This window comes from Trematomus bernacchii, unplaced genomic scaffold (genome assembly GCF_902827165.1).
Source record: "Trematomus bernacchii unplaced genomic scaffold, fTreBer1.1, whole genome shotgun sequence".
Taxonomy (NCBI): Eukaryota; Metazoa; Chordata; class Actinopteri; order Perciformes; family Nototheniidae; genus Trematomus; species Trematomus bernacchii.
This window is the reverse complement of record NW_022987705.1, coordinates 5,647,035-5,668,354: the sequence shown is the minus strand read 5'-3', so window position 1 is coordinate 5,668,354 and position 21,320 is coordinate 5,647,035. Positions and strand designations below refer to the sequence as shown.

Sequence of the window (21,320 nt, the reverse complement as noted above, 5' to 3'; positions counted from 1 at the left end):
CTCTATACAGCTCTGAGCATGATGCATCACATTAAAACTCCCTCATGACTCAAAGTCATTACTTGTAATCAACACAACAGCTAACAATCTGTGCCGGCGTGCTGTCTAATTCATCGGATTCGGTGGATTCTTCTTCCGCTGGTCTTCAAATTTGGGAAATTGATATGGACACTTACAGATTATGAGGGCTGAAAACATAATCTTGTCATTCACAAAAAAAAAAATCCTAAAGGTTAGAGTCTTCACACATATTAAAATGTGTCAAATGGATTCAGAAATGGGATGGATAATCCTGCTAAAAGCGATAACTGTCCTCTGACTGTCCTATTTGGGACAGGCTGGATCGTTTCAATACAAAAGGGATCACTTCAAAGTTCAGGGAGGATACATGCCTTCAGCTTTGCTAGACTACATGCACAATTCATGTAGAGGCATACCACAAACAATGTCCAGCTTTCATTATTCTACTTCAAACCAAGAAATTCAGTCAGCTATGATGATCTCTGTTGCCACCAGAAAAATGACACAGTTTGAAAGGTTTCTTTACTCCAGCTCTGGAAGAATGTCCATTTGAAGACAAGCTATTTGTTATACAATTTTATTTTGTACCAGTTTATACTGCACTTGTTTTTATATGGCAACTTAGCATTAGATAGATAGATAGATAGATAGATAGATAGATAGATAGATAGATAGATAGATAGATAGATAGATAGATATATAGATAGATAGATAGATAGATAGATAGATAGATATATATATGTAGATATATGGATGGACGGCCAAATAGATGGATGGGTGGGTCGATAGGTAGGTAGGTAGGTAGGTATGTAGGTAGGTAGATAGATAGATAGATAGTTTGTTCAAAGACCCACATTTAACACACCCTTTACTCATGCCAAAATGAATTGATGTATCTAAAGACACTCACCTCTGTTGAATATGGCACTTCAACCTGCAGTAGCTGGTGCTCTATAGTGAAGATCCAAAGTGTTGGTGAGCCATTAACTTTAGTGCAACTGGGACAGGGTTCACAGTTGCATTAAAGAGATGATGATGAACATTGTTTGAGTTAAGGTGAATGTCAAGACATGATTATATTCACGTAGGAACAACAGAAACATGTGAAATGAGAGAAATGTGGCTTCAACCTCAACATATTTGTGTCTGTGTTAGAACAAGAGATCATTCATCAATCTTCTCTTGATATGTCCTTCTCATTTTCTTCGTGAATATACCACTGTCCCAACATGTATTGAATGTCTCTTTAGAAACAGCTGATTTTCTGCTCCATGTTGTTAGTGTGCTGACAGCTGACTGCAATCTGCTCTGGCATCATCCTGGGACTGCAGATTGCTCTGAAGCAAGATTTCATTAGACACACAAACAAATTGACAGATATGATGTTAGTTTGCGTGCCTGCATTTTTTATTTGCACAAGAAAGGTGCTTTAGCAGATTGCCATCCTTTGTGTGAGCAACATCTGAAACTTTCTGGATTGACGTCCTCTCTGGCAGCATCATTTAGATTGTGAACACAGCCTGGAAGCAACTGTTATCATTGCCTGGCCACCAAATAACACATCAGTTTAATTTTAACATGATGTGATGCAATATGATTTGCCATGCTATGCTGTATTATGATGTGATGTGAGGGGACTTAGAAGCCATGAATCTGCTCTTTGTTGCGAGACTATGATGGCACGGTGTTGCAGGATGACATCTGGCATTATAACAGCTGATTCAAGATGTGAGTGGAGAAACATGGGTGTGGTAGAATAGAAAAGAGAGAGCCCTGCTTGTTGAGAAGGAGAGAGGCGTGTCAAAATGGTGCTCTCTCGACCTTAAGTGGAATTTGAAGTGATGTTATATAAATAATGTGACAACAGGCGTTTTTTGAGTGATTATTTAAAAAATGTTGTGTTAGCTCCACTAACACAATATGACGCTGTGAGGAAATGTGTGGTCATCCGTGTGATGAAAAATGTAGAGATCACACCCGCGAGAGAGAGAGAGAGCGCGCGAGAGAGACAGAGAGAGAGAGAGAGAGAGCATCTCGCAAACCCCCACATTGCGTGTGTGTCGTGAACATTTTGGAGCCTCTGGAAAGGGAAAGAAGAATAAATAAAGTGGGTCTCTGTGTGCTGACAGGATGGGACTGAGGGAGGGGACGTCGCGCGTGAGAGATGTCTGATTTTGGGGCCAGTGTGCCGGCGTTTTTTTTCAAATCCGTGCCCCGTGAAATTTTGTCGAATAACGGGAGAGCTGCTCATTTGCTGCCGGTATGTGAGCGACTTCACAGACTGAAGGTAATAAAAAAACCCGGCTCGGTGTTTGCTCCTGCTTTCTGTTTCCTCTCTCTCTCTTTATCCCTTTGCATCAATTTGATGCTGCGTGAGGCTGCTGGGCGATGATGCATCAGTGGGCTCTGACTGTGTGAATACGCATCATAGCAAGTCTATTTCCCATTGCTCGGATTGGATTCCTCGGAAATGTAAATTCGAGCAGTTTTTTTATTTTTTTTGCTGACCCACCTTGCGACAAAAAAACAAATTATGACTTATTTCGACGCGAGGTGCGAGGATGCCTGTAGCTGTGGTTGTGTCATTGCTGCGGCACACTCCGGAGCTCCTCGGCTCAAGACACACAACCTCAGTTGAAGAGAAGACAGAGATCCATCAAGTGTTTTACCAGCCAACATAAGCTATAGGAGTGCGTGCATGTATGTGCGAGGAGGCCGTGTTGCTGACACTCTCGAGGGAGGCTTCACGCAGGTTTTTTAGGGGGTTCCCAAGAACTGCCACATCCCCAAATCCGTCTGAGCACTGCTGTGAGCTTACAAGCCGCCTGATGGTTTTTGGAAAGCAGCCCTGATGCATCTTATGAGTGTGAAAACTCAAAGAGCCCTTTTGCCAGGTTTGCATCCCCAGACAGGAGACAGTGCAGATGGTAACTCTGTGTGTGTCATGTTAGAGGCTGGACTCTTGCCTGCACCCTCCAACTCTCAGCCGAAATCTCTGCCCTGCCCTGTCTGAGCCCTTTTTGTATGAGTGTCAGTGCTTCGCCACAACAATCAGCACCAACAGTGTGTGTTACTACCCCCGCCCTCTTCCCTAAATCAAAATAAAGAGCCCCCGGAAACCTGGGTCAGGATGCAGGTGTCTTTCGCGTGCACTGAGCACAACCTCAAGAGTCGCAGTGAGGACCGGCTCTGTGGCCTTCGCACTGCTCCACCTCCTGGAGGAAGCAGTGGAGGAGGCGGTGGAGGTGGAGGTGGAGGAGGTAGTGGACAAGGGAGTAATGGCAATTACATGTCTCAAGGCACGGTCAAGACCAGGGAGGGTCCCGGGTCGCGCCAGGCTCCACACGGCCATGCCCACATGAAGGAGGCCATCGGGCGCCACACCAGCATGAAGTACAGGTGAGTATGGAGATAAGGAGCCCCGGGGGTGAAGGGTTAATCCACTGTCACACTGGTTTTAATTTCTCTATGATAATCACGACATTCTGACCCCCAAGATTATCCCACAGGTAGCAGATTATCATAATGAGCATCAGTGACAAATCCCATGCAGGGACGAGGTGATTCCATCTGCACATCATGAAGCTCCACCAACCAGCTTTCTATTTCTATTTCTCTCCATCTATTTGCTGAGATGTGAGGTGAATTTAAGGCTAGCTTGAATTTTCACCAATATGCATCCTGGTGCATATTTTGCAGGCTGCCTACATGCAGAACATCCATTAGCGAGGATGTAAAGCACCTCATCAAGTGCACATTCAGCAGTGATTTCACTGACATCATAAAAAATGGCATTAACGCCTGAAAATGCTTGCTCTGATAGATGTAAAAATGCTTATACAATGCATACCGAACAGCTATAACGTTATCACAGCGTAACAGGCAGTATGCATATAGGAGCATTTGCCATAGGCTTAGGTGCTTTATGCTAATTTAGCCCTGGCTTCTTGCTCTTTACCACAGATGAATGTGCCTCCAATAATAACAGCTTTCCTTAATGCAACACCACCAGAGCTTTTTATGGAGGTTTAAAAAGCATTAAGGTTTCATAAAATAGTGGTGCAGCATGATATGCACAGAATACTGCTGTAACGGTTGCACATATACCTGGTCTGAGTCATAATGTGGGGGAAAACAGACCAGATAAACAGCAAAGGAAATAATGTTGGTTCTTCTCTTTTAGTATATGATTCTTGAAGGATCAGAGCTTCAGTTTGGACAGTTGTTCATGCAGCCTCTACTTACACCGCAGTGGATTTATATAAAAATGCATATAGAAACACACTAGAATATATAGGACCTCTGTATGCTACGTTTCCTTCCGTTGTAAAACTCAATAACTGAAGGTTTTGAATGACTCGATTTCCTTGTAATCAGGGTGATTGAATTGCCACCTTTCTTCAGTTTTCATTAAATAGGATGTCTAAAACGGGAATGAAGCACAAGATGAAACCTGGATACCTCCACTACGGATTTATCTTCCTAGTGAATTGCATCTTCTGATTTGGTTTCTTCTCATGCTCCGTCTCTGGTACAGTGTCACTAGCAGGGAGTGCAGCAGCACAATAAGTCTATACAGCATATGGGCAGCTCCAGTTGCCAGTGGCAACACCCCAGGCATTGCCTTTAGTTTGTGCCTGTCTTATTTCCTAATCAGTCAGAACTGCTGTCTCTTATCAGCCCTTCTCTGTAAACCGAGTCCTCTGAAAGCCCACCGCCCGGCCGCAGACTGTGTTTGTGGAGGCACAGCAGTCGCACATTCTCCATTTTCCACTGCTGTCACACCACACTGAGGTCAGGGAGGAACCAGGATCTGCATTAAACACGTACGCTGTGATGAGTCCGTGTGTCCGTGACGAGAGGAAACGACGGAGATATCTTGACACGATGTGGACTGAGGCCTTATGAACATCACATTAGAGCAGAAGTCAACAGTTAAAAAAATCTGATCTCCAGATGGTCGATCATGTTGCAACTATCTGGCCTGCTTGCGTGCATTGTTTTAATTCCCCTGCCATCACATTAACCTGAATATTCATAACTCGCAGACAGTGGCACCTGCTGCCATGATCTATCCAATGAGCCTTTGCTGCCCCCTCTGTTTGAATATCTCTATCTCCCCTTTTTCATCCAAGTCTTTAAAAAGGCAGCTTCAAAAGGAAAGATGTGTGTATGTGTGTGTGTGTATGTGTGTCTGTGTGTGTGTGTTTGTGTGTAGTTCATCAGGGTAGTAAAAAGGTGACAAATGTGCTATCAGCGTGAAAAACAGACACACTACTGTCTTGCAGATTCTGTGACGGATTTCACAAATGTCCATATCCATAAATCAATTTTTACACATGATGTGTTATGTATTTAACATACAGTACTATCTCAAAAGAACTGGGTTGATTAAGTATTATGATTATTGTGTGATTAAAATAACTGTGTAACATTTATACCAACATCAGCTCATTTTAATATATTTTTTAATTCAAAATAAAATCCTTAAGCACATAGTTATATCAGCAAAAAACAGCAGCCATTGTCTTTTAGTTTTTTCGAGACCTGTGGAGGTGAGTCTCGGCTGTCACTTTCATTGTCAGTTTCTATGGTAACAAGGCCTCCTCTTTTCTTCTCTCCGAATGCAACCCGGTAAGCAGGTCAGGTACACCTCCAGGAAAGATTTATCTGCCACTGTTTCTGACTTTTCCTCATATATTTGTGTATTGCCAAGACCTCGGGGCACATTGTATCAGTTGGAGGCAGCTGGATGCATCTATCTTAATGCATGATTGAGAAGGGAACACATTTAAGTAGAGTCTTAAAACAGTATAAACAAACATTGTTCATGAGGGTTTAAGAACATTGCACGGTCTAACACAACTTCATTGAGAGTGGGAGAGACAGGGAGCTATTGGCATCATTTTCATTATCATTTAAGCTCATAAAATTACGTTTGGGAAATACTTAGCAGAGAATGAGATGATAATATCATTACCACTCCAAGCAAGAGATGGTATCAATCTTTTCTTGTGACTAATTCTCACAAATTTGGACACAGCTACTTATTGTCTTCAGTTTTCTTTTTCCCTTTGTCGTTTCATCTTAACTCAGCTTTTTCAAGGACTTTGACCCACATCTTACGGTCATCATCAGCACATTGAGTTTCCTCAGATGCTGTGAAGTGGGAGAAAGCTCTGGGAAAAGTGTGTTAGTGGCCCTTTAGTTAAGATTATTTTGTGAAGCTACTATATCCCAGGTAATATACATATGCCTCTAGTTGAATAAAAGTTAGGTCACATTTCACAACAGTGATAAGAAAAGTAGATAATAAATAGACATTCCCTATGATAGGGTTATATATCACATAAAATGACAATAATACCTCCTCAGTTGCATTTCTAGCTCTAGAACAATGCTTAGACCATTTGCATTTCTATCAGGATCCAACGTGTCATGACATTGAGCCATTCAGAGAAGTGCTGTGCTCTAATAGAGTACACTTCAACAGTGAGTTTTGAAAGCCTGAACTCTCAGTAGCTGATGGAGTAACGGTCAAGTTGATGAACAGGATGAACACCCCTGTTAAGTTGTACGGACACATTGTGGCTACGCGTGCAGTGTCTGGTTAAAAAGGGTCTGTTTGTAAGAGGCTTGGCCTTCAGTATTGCTGCTAGCTGGTTGTGAGAATCGCTCATTCAGATTTGATACTCCACACTGAGAGAAATACACATGCAAAGACCTAATTGCAACCCTTTTAAATGTTAGAGTATACACGTCATTTGGGTGCGAAACCTCACACAAACGTCAACAGAGAGCAGTCTGTACCCATCATGCTGTTTGGCGGTGTATCAGTGAGTCCTGGTACCTTGCCAAAACACCACACATTGCACAAAACGCACAGCTGAAAAATATGTCCCATAGATCTCAAGAGCTCGCGCTGGCCAATGGACATCCAGCAGTGATGGGACCAAGTCATTATTTTGCAAGTCACAAGTCAAGACTGACAGTCCCAAAGTCCTAAACTTTAAATGTTGAATCCTAAAAGTCAACAATATGCCCTTCCATAATGTTGCACGTATCTCATACTGCCATTTAGGTTTGTTGTCAACTTTCAACTGTTTTTGTCTGCATACAAAAATGATCTTTGGTATTATTTCATCCAATTGGTGCTTAGTAACAAAACCTTGTTCTTTCCTCTGCAATTGAATGCTTTTGAGTTGATTTAAACAAAGTGGATCAGGGGAATTAAGAATCGAATTGCCGGGGATATATAGCATTAACTTAACAGGAAATTAAGTGAAATAAATTGATTTGTTGAACGTTTCTTAAAAACACACTTTTTAATCTCTGGGTGTGGGGGAATGATCAAGTATTTCCGAGTCAAGTGGCTCAAGTGCAGGTGGAGTCACAAGTTACCGGTATGCAGGTTCAAGTGGAGTTGCAGGTCTTTTTAGATTTTGTCATTTCAAGTCTGAAGATATCAAATGTGTGTCTTGAGTCTGACTCAAGTCCAGGTCATGTTACTCAAGTCCACATCTCTCATCCTCAGCAATACAACTGCCAATTATGAATTCATATAAATGGTTGTGGTGAATACATATTCTCAGTTTTATAAAACCCTACGGCCGCCTTAATGAATACCAAACAGTGATAAAATATTGACTTCACAGAGTGGAGTTGTGATGAATGATAATAAAGTGATAACTAAATGCTTTGGCCTCGTTTTGTTATCAGGGAAAACAATCATTGGAAACAAATGGTGTGTGTGGCAGGGAGGATGAAGAGGCTGCAACGACCTTGACCTTTACATTTTCTCTCGCTGTGTTTTTTTATTTTCCAGTTGACCGAGCAGATTAGTGACATCACTTTGAAAATGTTAGGTAAAGGTTCACTGTATATTCACTAGCTTGATTTTAAAGAGGACATATTGTGCTCATTTTCAGGTTCATATTTGTATTGTGTGTCTCTACTGTGACATGTCTGCATGCTTTTATGTTCAAAAAGCTCTTTATTTTTCTCATACTGCCTGTGCTGCAGCACCTCTTTTCACCCTCTGTCTGAAACCAGAGCCCAGTCTGCTCTGATTGGTTAGCTGGCCGGCTCTGTTGTGAAGTCTCACCCTTTAGCCTATAATGTACAATGTGTTGGAGCGCTCCTAATCAAATCTGTTTTTTGCTGAGAAGTGACAAACATCTGGCTATTTTTTTTTATCCGACACCTAGTAATATGTGTTAACAGGTTTGCTAAATGTTATAATTATAAAACATGGAATTGTGCCATACTCTATTTGTACAGCTGCGGATTGGAGACGTTAAATAGACTGCACTTATAAACCGATAATTGCTGGGTCAGTGACTTACATTTGTCAATATTTGCCTGTGGACTGAAGTGCTGGCAGCATCGAGTGACATAATCAGGGCCGGAAAATCCACGTCACGTCCTGTGAAAAAAAACTGTCAGAGTCTGATATGGTCTATTGGCAGAGTGTCGTCATTGCATGTCATTATGTAAGAGCAGGAACACAGCTAAATGAAAGAATCACAGAAAAGTCTCACAAACTATACAAATATATATTCTAAATGTAAGATCTTTTTATTTTAAAAATCTTCTTAATTTGACCCATTATATTTAAATGTCTTGAACATTCGACATGCATTTTAAAAGCAATTTTAGTTTTTCTACAACCTTTACTAGCTAATTCACAGAAACACACGAGGACCAAAGTACTCTGGGGGACAGCATGATGCTCAAAAACATCTTAGTCTTACATTGCCATTGTCATGAGCACATTGACACGATTCAAAGTTATCTAGGCTTTTGAGACATTTCTGTATTATTTCAAACACATAATCTGCTAAATGAATGCAGTCCATTCACACAAACATAAAATGCTGCTCAATAAAATGGACATCAAATTTCAGTTGTCACAAGTAACATAACCCACATTAAAGGGGAGCATCTGACTGAGTGTGTCTTTGTCTCATTTGCTCCGCTCACGGCATGTGTATTTTATAATTAGGACAGACCTACTTTCAAATCTGTTTTAACATAAATCAATTAAAAAAACATTACATTACATGAAAAGTCTGTTGTTTAGCCTAATTCATTAATAATATCTGAAAGAGAAATTAGAGCACTGGCCGAATTACACTGGCTTCTTGTCCCGTAGAGATATAGACACAACAACACCACATGTGTTTTCTCACTTATAGTGGTGTAGCAGCACGTGATTCTTTCCACAATCTGAGATATCTATCTTATAAATAACCGGAATCTAGTTTGTGCTGCTGAAAGCTTTGACAAATATGAAAGAGAGATACAATGTCCCTGAGCTCACTTTCTATTGAGTCCTTGGTCCCTTTTAACAGTTATTTGGATTATCTAGTAACAAGGACACACACAAAAAAGAAGACGGCATCTTTCAGTGCTTTGAGCACCGAGAAATAAGAATTTAATTATCCACCAATACAGTATTGAGGCAGAATAAGAATTGTTCTGAACGGGCAAAAAGAAGGTAATTTTGGTGAACTGACCCTTAAAAAACCCTGAAGCGGTTTATTAAGCTTTATTGAAAGAGAACAGACAGTCCAGCATCTTTCCACAGTTTGTGCTCAGAAAAAGTGAGGAGAAGCACACACTCACACATACACTGAGGTGTGTGTTATTAATATCTAGGTGTTCTTCCCTCCGGAGAAAAGCCTGCTCAGCATGTGTGTGGCATTTTATGACAACTGCAGAAAAAAAAACCTCGACCATTTGCACCTAACCGTCTGTACAGTGTCTTCCTCAGCGTCAGGTGGAAACTGTGAATGTCAGCACAGGTTAAAATGCTGACTACACCATGACGGAGCACCTGCTCCTTCTCTCTCTCTCTCTCTCTCTCTCTCTCTCTCTCTCTCTCTCTCTCTCTCTCTCTCTCTCTCTCTCTCTCTCTCTCTCTCTCTCTCTCTCTCTCTCTCTCTCTCTCCCATTAACAATGTATGCCCAAGTCAACCAACTCACTATAATCACCTTGTTTAGAGTTCATGATTTATGGCAGGAGAAAAAAACATGAAACAGTAAACAAGGGAAGGCCATACTTACAGTATAGAGGCCACAGAGAGCATCTGTGTTTCTGTGTGGACTATTCACGTGTGCATTCATGCGTGACCGTATGAATATTTGTGCCGGAGTTGGAGTGTAATTCCCTCGGAGCGTGAACGTTCACGTGAGAGCATTGGACCACTGACGCCTCACAGTATAGATCTTGTTGTTGTCTTTGCATAAAGCCTGCCAAATCAATGTCAAATGATATAGGTTGAGTGTCGGTACTTGTGCATGTATGTGTGTGTGAGAGTGTGTGTGAGAGAGAGAATGTCGTGAGGGAGATAGTGAGAGGAAAGAGAGAGCATGTGTCTCTCCAGACTCACTGATAGTAATTTAGCAGACTGCAGCACTGCAGAGAGCGGTGGAGTTGAGAGCAGGAGGGGGGGGGGGGGGGGGGGGGGCAGCCAGTTGTCACACAGAGCAACAATGACATCCTCCATTGCTCGGAAACAAAATAAAAAAGGTGTTTTATGGTGCATAGCAATCATGAAACTCAGCCACTAACGCACGCTGGTGTCTCTGTTGCTCCTGTAACGACGCACCAACATGTTAAGCTGTCAGCTCTGTGCTCTGTTTTTTTATTGACAGAAAAAAACATGCGTTTGTAACAGTTGTGGATGCTACCGGATGCTTGACATTAACACAATGCTGAGTCATGTTGTAGCTGTTGCATTTTTTAGTTGTCACATTTAAAATGTGTAATATAACACATTCTGTTTTTCATCATGGTACTCTTGTGTGAGGAAGGTGGTAAACGCAGTTGGGTCTAGGCTATAATTAAATCAAATTTACTACCACTGCAATATATCCACGTGCTAAATAATGAGCTTTTCACAGGCTACGTCCTGCTATAGATGGCAAAACAGTTTTTTCTGAATTTCAGTTAAAGTGTAGGAAATTACTCACAAAACATGAATATACAGATTGAGATTTACTATTTGATTTTTTAAGCCACAAAATTGTCATTTATAGCCTCTCATGTGCACTGTATTTATCTCGCAGGGGATTTTGAGTCAAAGCTGCTATCCTTTGACACATTTCAAGGCTTTCTGTTTTGTTTTTAAGCTGAGGATGGCTGTTTCAACTAGCAGGGAATATTTTGGGGTTACTGTTTTTTGGTCCAATCTTGTCAAATGATGCAAGAAAAAAAAATTCCTTGAACCTCCCCCTGACTGAGGATGAGGCAAGAAGGCACAATTTGATGGATGTCACCGAAAAATACCAGTAAAGGAGAACAAATAATCCAACAAATATTTAAATGTTTGATTTGAAAAAGCATCTGAAGTGTGTATTTCCCATGTGCCTCATTTATATTCACTCCCAGTGTTCAAAGCGACTCTCAGCGTGTGAGAACAGGCCGAGCTGCCATTGGTTGACAAACGAGACGAGAGACATATTACCATACAAGGAATCATCACCATCAAACGCCACTGACAGTTTCTCCCTCAGTGAAACACTCCCGACCTTCCACCTGTGTGCTATTTTGACAGAGTTGAAAAGGAATGACAGGAACAATAAGCGTCTCCCACCCACAACAATGACGCCCCCACACACACGCACACTGTGGGGCACAAGTGCTTACATATGCAGGAATCTAAAAATAGCTTTAGGTCGAGCATTAAAAATAGACCAGAGAAAATAAAAGCAGGACTTGTTCCAGTGAGTCTAAATGCTCTGACAGTCTGTCTTCCTGCATTTGGCTATTTGTGGCAGACGCAGGCAGGCAAAGAGGGGAGAGGCGCTGGATGAAAAGACGGCAAGTTGCTGCAGTTCTTCTCCAGCTGCCTCCCCAGCTAATTAGAATGGGGGAGAGCGCGCAGAGGAGCAGAGCGAGCGCTAAGCCCACATCACTCTCTGCTGTACATGCTCCTGTGGTCAGAAATGCAGCTCTCTGCTTTCTCCCAGTGCTCGCCCTTCAGAACTCAGCTGTCTGGATAATCAGATGTGGCACGCTGGGTAATTGACTCCTCTTAATGCTTAGGGAACATTTTGGGCCGTTTACACAGTCCACACAAAAGAAGCGTTCGCCTCTCTGAGATGAGCTCGGCTCCGTCCAGCTGTTTCTCTGACCCACTGCGAGACACACTGATCTGTTAACATACGAAAGGATGAAAGGTCAATTGTTCAGAGATAATTAGACCCACGCTGTAATTTAACCACGGGCGAGGAAGACTTTCACTCAGCAGCTGTATGACGTCCAGGATCACTGTGAAAATCATTAACATTTAGCAGTTTATCATGTGTTACATCCTATTAATGAACTATTAATTCATTTGTTATGTCTTTGTGTTCTCATGCTTCATGTGAAAATAAAAAATGTTATTGAGTTTTTTAATTATCTTTCAGTACGATACACAGTGACAAACCAAAATGATTCATTAGTGGCCCTATAGTGCAATTCTTTTAGGTTCATATTTGTATTTAGTGACTCTACTGGGACATGTTTACATGCTTTAATGTTCAAAAAGCTCTTTATTTGTCTCGTACTGCCTGTGCTGCAGCACCTCTTTTCACCCTTGTCTGAAACCAGAGCCCAGTCTGCTCTGATTGGTTAGCTGGCCGGCTCTGTTGGGATTGGTCAACCGCTTAGAGATGAGCTCTAGAAGTGCTAGTGTTACATAGTGATGCCATTATGTTACTGAAGTAGATAAAAGAGTCCAATATGGTGGATCATATCTTTTAAAGATATGTTTGGTCTAAAAAAAAAAAATCCCAAATTTTGGTGGTGACATGTAAATGTATTTGAGTAAAAAGAACAATATCTGCCTCTTAAATGCAGTACAGATAGCATAAATGGCAAAAAGTAAGTACCTCAGATGAAAACTGGGTGTGGCTCCTGTCACTCACTCACATCAGTGTACTGTATGATGGGATCTCACCTGCGAGTGTTTGTGCAATCGTATTTTGAAATAACCTCATATCATACCATCATCTTTTCTTTATTCCTTCACAGGAACCTGGGGAAGTCAGGCCTTCGTGTTTCTTGCCTCGGGTTAGGTGAGTTGGTTTGATGCAGGATATTATTCATCTCTGTTTCCTCCGCCTCAAACTAAACAGACGTGTGTCTCTCCTCTCCCTCAGGCACCTGGGTGACGTTTGGATCTCAGATCTCGGATGAGGTGAGGGCTCTGCCGCACGATACGGCAATACTTTATTGTGAGATCAAGTCTGACATTTTCCCTGCATCACAGCAGCTCCATTTGTAACATCAACAAAGACACATAAGGACAACATGCATTTACCATAACATTACAACCACTGAAGACAATATGTTCAAGACCCTTTAACGTACATTGAGATGCACAAAAGGATGCTTCAGTCCAACATTATTAAATCGCTGTCCCTCTATTTGTTTGATAAGTCCATTCCCTAGGACCTGTGCTCATATTGCATTTGTGGACAACACTACAACTCTCAGTGTTTGTAATCATACAAATATTTCTAAATCCCACATCTGAAACAAAAGTATCTTGGTGAGATATTAGATATCATCTCTACTATATTAACCTCGCTGCATCGTGTCCTTCACGGACGACCTCTGTGTAATTGAACATTTGTCCACCGCCTACGTCTCACAGTCTCATATTTTCTGTTTCCGCAGATGGCCGAGAACCTGATGACCATGGCCTATGAGAACGGAGTGAATTTGTTTGACACGGCAGAGGTGTACGCCTCAGGAAGGTCAGGCTTCACTCCTTCCTCCAAGCATCGATTTTAACTTTACATCAATTTACAGTTTTCTTCAAACTGTATTTGTAGGTGTCTTTATGTCTTCTGATGCTCCTTGAGTCCAGTTTGCAGATGCCCTGTATGATCTGAATTCAGCATCAACTTACCTCAGTTAATTATGTGTTTCTCCACAGAGCGGAGATCACTCTAGGGATTATTATCAAGAAGAAAGGATGGAGGTGATTTTACTCATTTTTTCAAACTGACTTCGGAGCATGTCAAAAGCTTTATTATGATTACTATTTTTTTTAATCCTTCATAATCCGCTTGCTTTTTAAATACACTGCTTGCCCACATGTGTTGTGTTGCTGTTGAAATAGGCTACCATTAAATTATCTCAAGGGAAATTCATACTTTTTAAACAAATGAGGAGTTTAAGCCTCAGAAAGACTATAAAAGGATTAAAATGTTATAGCACGTGAACATAAACACTGGGGGCTGATTTGCCTGGCTGCCAATCCTCGAGACACCTTTGATGGGGAACAATACAAGGAGGAATAAAAGTCAAACTTGAAATCAAGAATATGCAATCTGTCAATAGTGGTCAACATAGTCTTTTTATAGCAAATATTGAAGGCACAGAGAAAGGAAATTCTGACTTTTAAACTTGCATAATGCACACTGTATTGATATATTAACTGTCCTCCTAACCCTCCTGTTTTATTACCAGGCGTTCAAGTTTCGTCATCACAACAAAGATCTATTGGGGAGGCCAGTAAGTAAAACTCTAAAAGAGTATGTGCTTTCTTTTGTCTAATATAAGTTATTGTTTTAATTTATGCTCTCAATAAAACATCAGTAATTTGTGTTTTCATTCATCCACAGAGCAGAGACAGAGAGAGGACTCTCAAGAAAGCACATTATTGAAGGTAAAGTGACTTTTGAGTAAATTTGCTTTTAAATCAGAAAAAGGATCAATTCAGTTGTGTGTATTATTACTACATTTATTTTTATTTTCTTTAAAGTGGACCTATCATACTATATTATAATAATATAGTGTAGGACCATACCTATATAAGGCATATTTATACTTTTTTTTTTTTCAAAATACCAAACAGATCATGCATTTTAGCCATGCCTCATTTTGCTCAATTTGACATTTTTTAGATCTGTTTTAGCAAGGGTTGATTCTGTGAGAACAGCACCACCTACAGGCCTGGCATATGTACTACAGCGTCTCCAGCGCTTTCGAACGGCAATGGCCGTGACTGTCTCCTCCTGATTGGTGGAGTTGGCCCAATAGCCGTAGCGCCACTGTCCTGACGTCAGGACAGTGTTCAAATCTGGATCAGTTTTTATCAGATCCGTTGCAGCCCCTTTTTTAGAGATTTGGGTATGGAGGAAAATAGAGAGGGTTGTGTTTTCTGACACTTGGTGAGTTCCCTGGAACACCGGGGACACATATTCATGTATTAAAGACGTACATATGTGCATTTTGCATGATAGGTCCCCTTTAAGTTCAATTTAGAGAGTTTACTATAACCGTATATGACATTTCTTCCAAAGTGCATTAATTCTACCCCTCAGCTAACCCTGAGTTGTGATTAGTCATTTGATGATGCTGTAATCTTTGAGTGTGCGCTCAGTTCAAGCCACTCCATGTCACAGTGAATACATCAACATATATAAGAATAACACATGATTCATGACAGCCGAAGTACAAACAAGTATGGTCCTTTGCAGCATATATGATCAAAATGGTGTACTGGTAGATAAAGTGCATGACTTTAGCATTAAGAGTGTTGAAGAATGGAAATGCAGATTGAAATCATATGAGCTTGGATGTTTCCGTGGACCAGGAAAAGAAAGAGATGCATTTTCTGTATAAAGAACATCTCAAGGTCCCCAGGACTGTCTTTCCGGCCACTTAACTCGTTCCTCCTCCTACAAAATCATTCTCAAAAAGACTAAGTGCCTACTGGCCTTGTACACAACAACTTCTTTGTGTATGTTGCAATTGAAATAGCCCTGGGGCGGCCATTTACCAAGGACCTGAATATCTCGTCATTGTGATGATGTTTTTGATTTGAGGCCATTGCGTACTTGAGTGAATATGTGCAAGGACAGTGCTCATATTTGGACTTCCTACTCTAATACTATTAACTCATGACTTCAACCTCTTCATTATATTGGGAACATACCCCAAGGACACATTTGAGTAGAAGAAAAAGACAGCAATACCTTTCAATATCCCACTGTAAAATAATATAGGTTTAACTTGAGTAACGCGCTGTTGCACATTGTAGTAAATCAGGAATCTTGCATAGATGCCGATGGATTACTACCACGCTGACTTGGTTTTAGCCATGCTAGCAATGTGGCTCTATGGACGGCATTTTTGCTCTGTCTTTCCTCCAGACAGCTCCAGAATGATTTATCTCAGCAGCAGCTTTTGGATGGATTGCTTTCAAGTGTTGACAGTCATGGTTCAATAGCCCATGAATCCTTATGCATTTCCTTTCACTCTTCATCAAGTGAAATCAACAGGTCAACAAGTTTTGGACCAAAATATCTGCAGGACTAATGACATTTTCATTGGCTACATGATATGTTCACAATATAAATCAAAATTGTATACATGGTGAACAGTATACCAGCATTCTGATGTTAGCGTTTAGCTTAGTGAAGCCTTTCAGAGTCGCTAGCTAGGCTGTTTTTGATGATATTGTCTGATCTGTGACCATTTCTAATGACAGGTTTGAGAGGATCCTTATCAAGACTGCAGCTAGAATACGTGGACATCGTTTTTGCCAACAGAAACGATGTGAACAGTCCGATGGAGGGTCAGTGACACGTTTGAAATTATGATTCTTGTTTGCTGTGATCAATTGCCTTAAATTATCAGGAGAGTGTGATGTAAATATGATGCTTTATACTGTCATTTACAGAGATAGTACGGGCCATGACGTTCGTAATAAACCAGGGTATGGCCATGTACTGGGGAACCTCACGCTGGAGTGCCATGGAAATCATGGTAAATGCAGATCTCACACTTTACACACCGTCAGGTTATGGCAGGGGTGAAACTTTTTTCACCAAGGGCCACATACAGAAACATATATGAAGGGCTGGGCCACTCACTAGAGTTAAGTTATATGTTAGCAAAATCAATCAAATGTAGGTCAATTATGCTTAATACTTGAATATGCTTTAAGAAAAACAACAGCCTACATCCCAGCTCTCCAGAGAGTTTCATTTAATTTGTTAGCAGCTCATTCCTTAAAACAGGAGCCCCAGGTTGATTATCATAAGAGGAAATAGGAAGGGTTTATTTCAAGCGTGTTATGAAAATAAGTTATTGGCCTTTTTTCTTATCAAGTTAGATTTCATAGAAAATATTTTCAACTTTTATTGACTGAATTTGTTTGAAAAGCGTGCTTCTTAACACATGAATACTGTGTAATATCCGTTTTCATCTATATTTAAGAAGTACAATACAATACAAGACAAGCACAAGTTTCATTTGTGGGCCATACTCCATTATACTTTTTTAATTTGCTGAGGGCTGATTCAAAATGACCCACGGGCCGCATTTGGCCCCCGGGCCGTAGTTTGGACACCCCTGGGTTATGTCATAAAATGCTCACCATTAACCTTTTTGTTTTGCTTTCTCTGGCAACAGGAGGCTTACTCAGTGGCACGCCAGTTCAACTTGATACCGCCTGTGTGTGAGCAGGCGGAGTATCACTACTTCCAGAGGGATAAGGTGGAGGTGCAGCTTCCTGAGCTCTACCACAAGATCGGTCAGACTCTCACCAGTCTCGCAGCACTTTATTTATCTTTATTTCTTGTTATTTAAGGTTCACCCTGTTTCATTTCAATCTCTTCCCCTATCCCAGGTGTTGGAGCCATGACCTGGTCTCCCCTAGCTTGTGGATTAATCACAGGGAAGTACAGCGATGGTGTGCCCGAGTGCTCCAGAGCAGCAATGAAGGTCAGTTTGATTTGACTGGCCCTCCCTTGGGATTTTTCTCACTAGAAATCAGCCTCGAGGTAATTCTCTCCCTGATCAGTGGGGGGATTGAAGTGTGAAATCAGTACTGTATCAACGCTTGTCTCCATTTTGCTCCCGGTGAAGGGATACCAGTGGCTGAAGGAGCGAGTGAACAGCGAGGAGGGCCGCAGGCAGCTCGCTAAAATCAAGGAGCTCCATCTACTGGCCGACAGACTGGGCTGCACCGCGGCTCAGTTAGCCATCGGTACGACCAGAAAATATCTACCAGAGCCTTGCTTTCTTACTGTTGTGTGACTGGAGGTTATTGTAAACTTTCTCAGATTTACTTTTTTTCCAATCTTAAATCTTTTCCATGGTACAAAATGATTGATTCAAATGTTTGTTCAAGTGCATTCATTGATTGTGTTAAGAGAGATTAGGCAACACTTTTAGTGCTTTACATACATTTTTCCTGTCTGCCAGTGGGCATCCACTATATTGGTCAGTTGCAATTACAACATTACTTTTTCCCATTTTTCGGTTGAATCATCAGTGTCTATTTTTCAGTCCACTAATCGATAATTTCATTTAAAAGACAAATCTGTAAAAGAAGGTTTCTCCACAAAGAATTTCTGCAAAAGCACCACTTTCTTGAGATGTGCTCAAAAAAGGTATTCAGCATGGAATAAAACAAGGACAATTACTTATTGACTTAATACATCTTAGTCCACTATTTAACTAATAGGGCAGTTATTTTTTTTAAAAGCATGGTTTATGCCATGTGAATTTGTCCAGAATGAATGCTTGCCTGTCTACTATAAAATGTACTGATTTAGGTAGTAGCCCAAAGTGTATCTGATCAGACCTCTTACTGTTTTGGTATTCAGGTTGAATTTGTCCATTTGACACATTTGTTATGCTTTATCTCTTTTGTACAGCTTGGTGTCTGCGCAGTGAGGGAGTCAGCTCAGTTCTTCTGGGTGTTTCTAATACAGACCAACTACTTGAGAACCTGGGTGCACTACGGGTATTACTTTTATTTTTTCCTTCCATATTTAAATATCTGACAAACAGAGTATGAAATATGTCTTACTTGCTCTGTGAAAAAGAAAAACTTCATTGCCTTTTTGTCTCTTCCTCCTTGCAGATCCTATCCCAAATGACCCCACAAACCATCGCTGAGATTGATGGCCTGCTGGGAAACAAGCCACACTCAAAGAAGGAGTTGCGCGCTTGAAGACGCAAAACTGAGTGACAGTTTATGTTTTTTCGAAAAGATGAAGAAGACAATGACATTGGGAAACATCCATTTTTGCTCTGCTGTATACTCAACAACTTGCATGTCCTCAGCAACATTATGCTTCCAGTATGTGCGCATATCCATTTTGCGCAGTACATTGTATCATGTATACAAAAAAATAAGATCTCTCAATTGTGAAAAAAACAGGTCATATATTGCTCACTGCCGTTCAAGACTGATTATTTTTACAGAGGTCCATCCACAGAGACAACGAAAGGCTCAAAGATTTGAATCAAATGTTCTTAAATAGAAAAAAACACCTATGTGCTGAGATGCAACTTTAAAGCGTGAATGGTGCTTTCATTAGACATGTGAGTCTCCTCCCCTCGCAGCTGCCTGTTAATCTGTATGTTTATTACCCAGCATTCAGAGAGCCAAAGGTTAGTACTCATGTGTCTAGCCTGACGTTTCCCATAGTGTGCATGTGACTGGTCTGCCACGCTCACTGCTTCACAGGGTTGGGAACAAGGGATTACTTGTCAAGAAAAAAAAACAGAAACAGATCACATGCTTTTTCAAAATCTGGAAAGTGATGTATTACTTTGAAATGACCAAATATTTGTTACGCATTCTGCAATGATTTTAGCAACCAGCTAAAATGAATAGATTGCACTGCAACGATAACTGATTTTTGGATTGGAGTGTTGGTTAATACAATCTAAAATTGTCAGTAGTGAATGAGATTTTGAAAGTAACTTTCCCAACCCTGATGCTTTCTCAGCAGTCTTTTTGCCTCTTCTGTTTGTAAACTGTGCGCATGTCCCTTTAAGAGAGAATAGCCCTAACACAGGGTGTAAATGTGGCATGGCTTTTATGGCTTATGTAGATCTGCAGTGCCCTTAAGCCATTTTTTTTACTCTAAATGTTCTGGCAGTTTGATCCAGGATCTGTGTTGACGGGCACTCTTGCTTTAAAGACTCTCTTCAGTCTGCAGACACGGACGGGTGTCCACGTATAATCTTTGTATTGTCTTCAACTGTATCAAAAACATGTTGGCATCACTTCCAACAATGCCGTTCTTGTGAAGAGCATCCTTGTTCCAAAATCAGAGGTTTGAGGCAGTTGGACTTTTCGGGAAGGTCACTGAGCATCTGACGCAAAGATTTGGACACACTGTGTTAAAATAGTAGTTTTCAAATGATAGGACATATGAAAAGGCTGAGTTTATCACATGTGATAATACTATTGCCACAGTTCACTTGGGGTAAGATTTAGCAAATGTAACTTTTTTTTTTTTGTGGAAGCCTAAAAATATAGCTTCTCTGGGAGTTTTCTGTCTCTGTTTATAATTTGTTCCCTTGAGTCTTGCTCCCATGCACAACTGGTTTTTCTAATGTGCATTTGATGTCCTTTCCTTTTAGTTTTGTATTTAATTCAATTATTTGTAATGTGAAGGAGGCGGATTTGTTCCTTTTGTGATTCTCCCATGAAAGCAGCACTAATCTCCAGATCGGGGTGCGTGTGTTTTGATACATGAAGTTGTTTCAGTTGGTACAAGGTGACATTGTACTGTAAATAGGCTTATCTGTTTGAGATGGCGAGATAAAGGTTAAATATATGAATCATGGAAGACTCTTCTGAAGGAGCGGCTGAAGCGTTGCTCCTCTGTGACTGTGATGATGGACCGGGTGTAGCTTCCAGTGTACATAGATACTTCAATCAAACCTTGAAAATGTAACTCTGCCTGAATGACTTATATTTTGTCTTGCAACAAAGAGAAAAACAAAACAGAGAAGAGACAACTCATTCTGAATGTATCATGTCTGTTGCTCAAACCTTTTCTCATCTAAAGGGACAAAGCACATGTTTGAAAGGTATATTTCTTATTGTGTCTGCAGCACCCGTTACATAACAACCTGCAGAGCTGTCGTGCACAGAAGGACTCGGACAAAGGTTATTTGCACACACACACCACACCGAGTCAAAATGTGAATAGAAAGTTAAATAAGATTTTGTATTCGCTATTCATCACCTGAAGAAATAGAGTATGTATAGCTATAATGTTAAAGTCAGCTCCCATTTGAAATAAACCGTTTATTTGTGCACATGCAGGAATGTTAATTTATGAGCTGCATATAAACAACCTATCCCAAAGACTCTAAATAAAGCACATTACCCACAATGCCCTTAGTTCTAGGATTACATTTGCAACTTCCATTAAAAAGATACCATGTGCTAGGATGATCTTTCTCAATATTTAATCCCTCAGATTCAAAATGTTTTTGCAGAGAGAGAGTAAAACGAGCAGCAGCAGCTCCGTGAACT

The 21,320-nt window shown here is 40.8% G+C and overlaps 1 protein-coding gene across 2 annotated transcripts; it reads left to right on the top strand.

Moving 5' to 3' along the window:
- The first annotated feature begins 2,054 nt into the window (after positions 1-2,054).
- On the top strand, positions 2,055-20,782 carry LOC117490724 (voltage-gated potassium channel subunit beta-3). 2 transcript variants are annotated; one of them, XM_034140519.1, is made up of 14 exons: positions 2,055-3,420; positions 13,046-13,089; positions 13,174-13,211; positions 13,694-13,773; positions 13,956-14,000; positions 14,492-14,536; positions 14,647-14,690; positions 16,518-16,604; positions 16,710-16,795; positions 17,444-17,564; positions 17,661-17,755; positions 17,900-18,020; positions 18,694-18,782; positions 18,903-20,782. In XM_034140519.1, exons 1-14 carry the CDS (start codon positions 3,152-3,154, stop codon positions 18,990-18,992), a joined length of 1,254 nt encoding a protein of 417 aa, XP_033996410.1. In that variant the 5' UTR covers positions 2,055-3,151; the 3' UTR covers positions 18,993-20,782. The 2 variants fall into 2 exon arrangements, with proteins under 2 accessions (XP_033996410.1, XP_033996411.1); XM_034140520.1 differs by having other exon boundaries at positions 2,057-2,308.
- Positions 20,783-21,320: the final 538 nt, after the last annotated feature.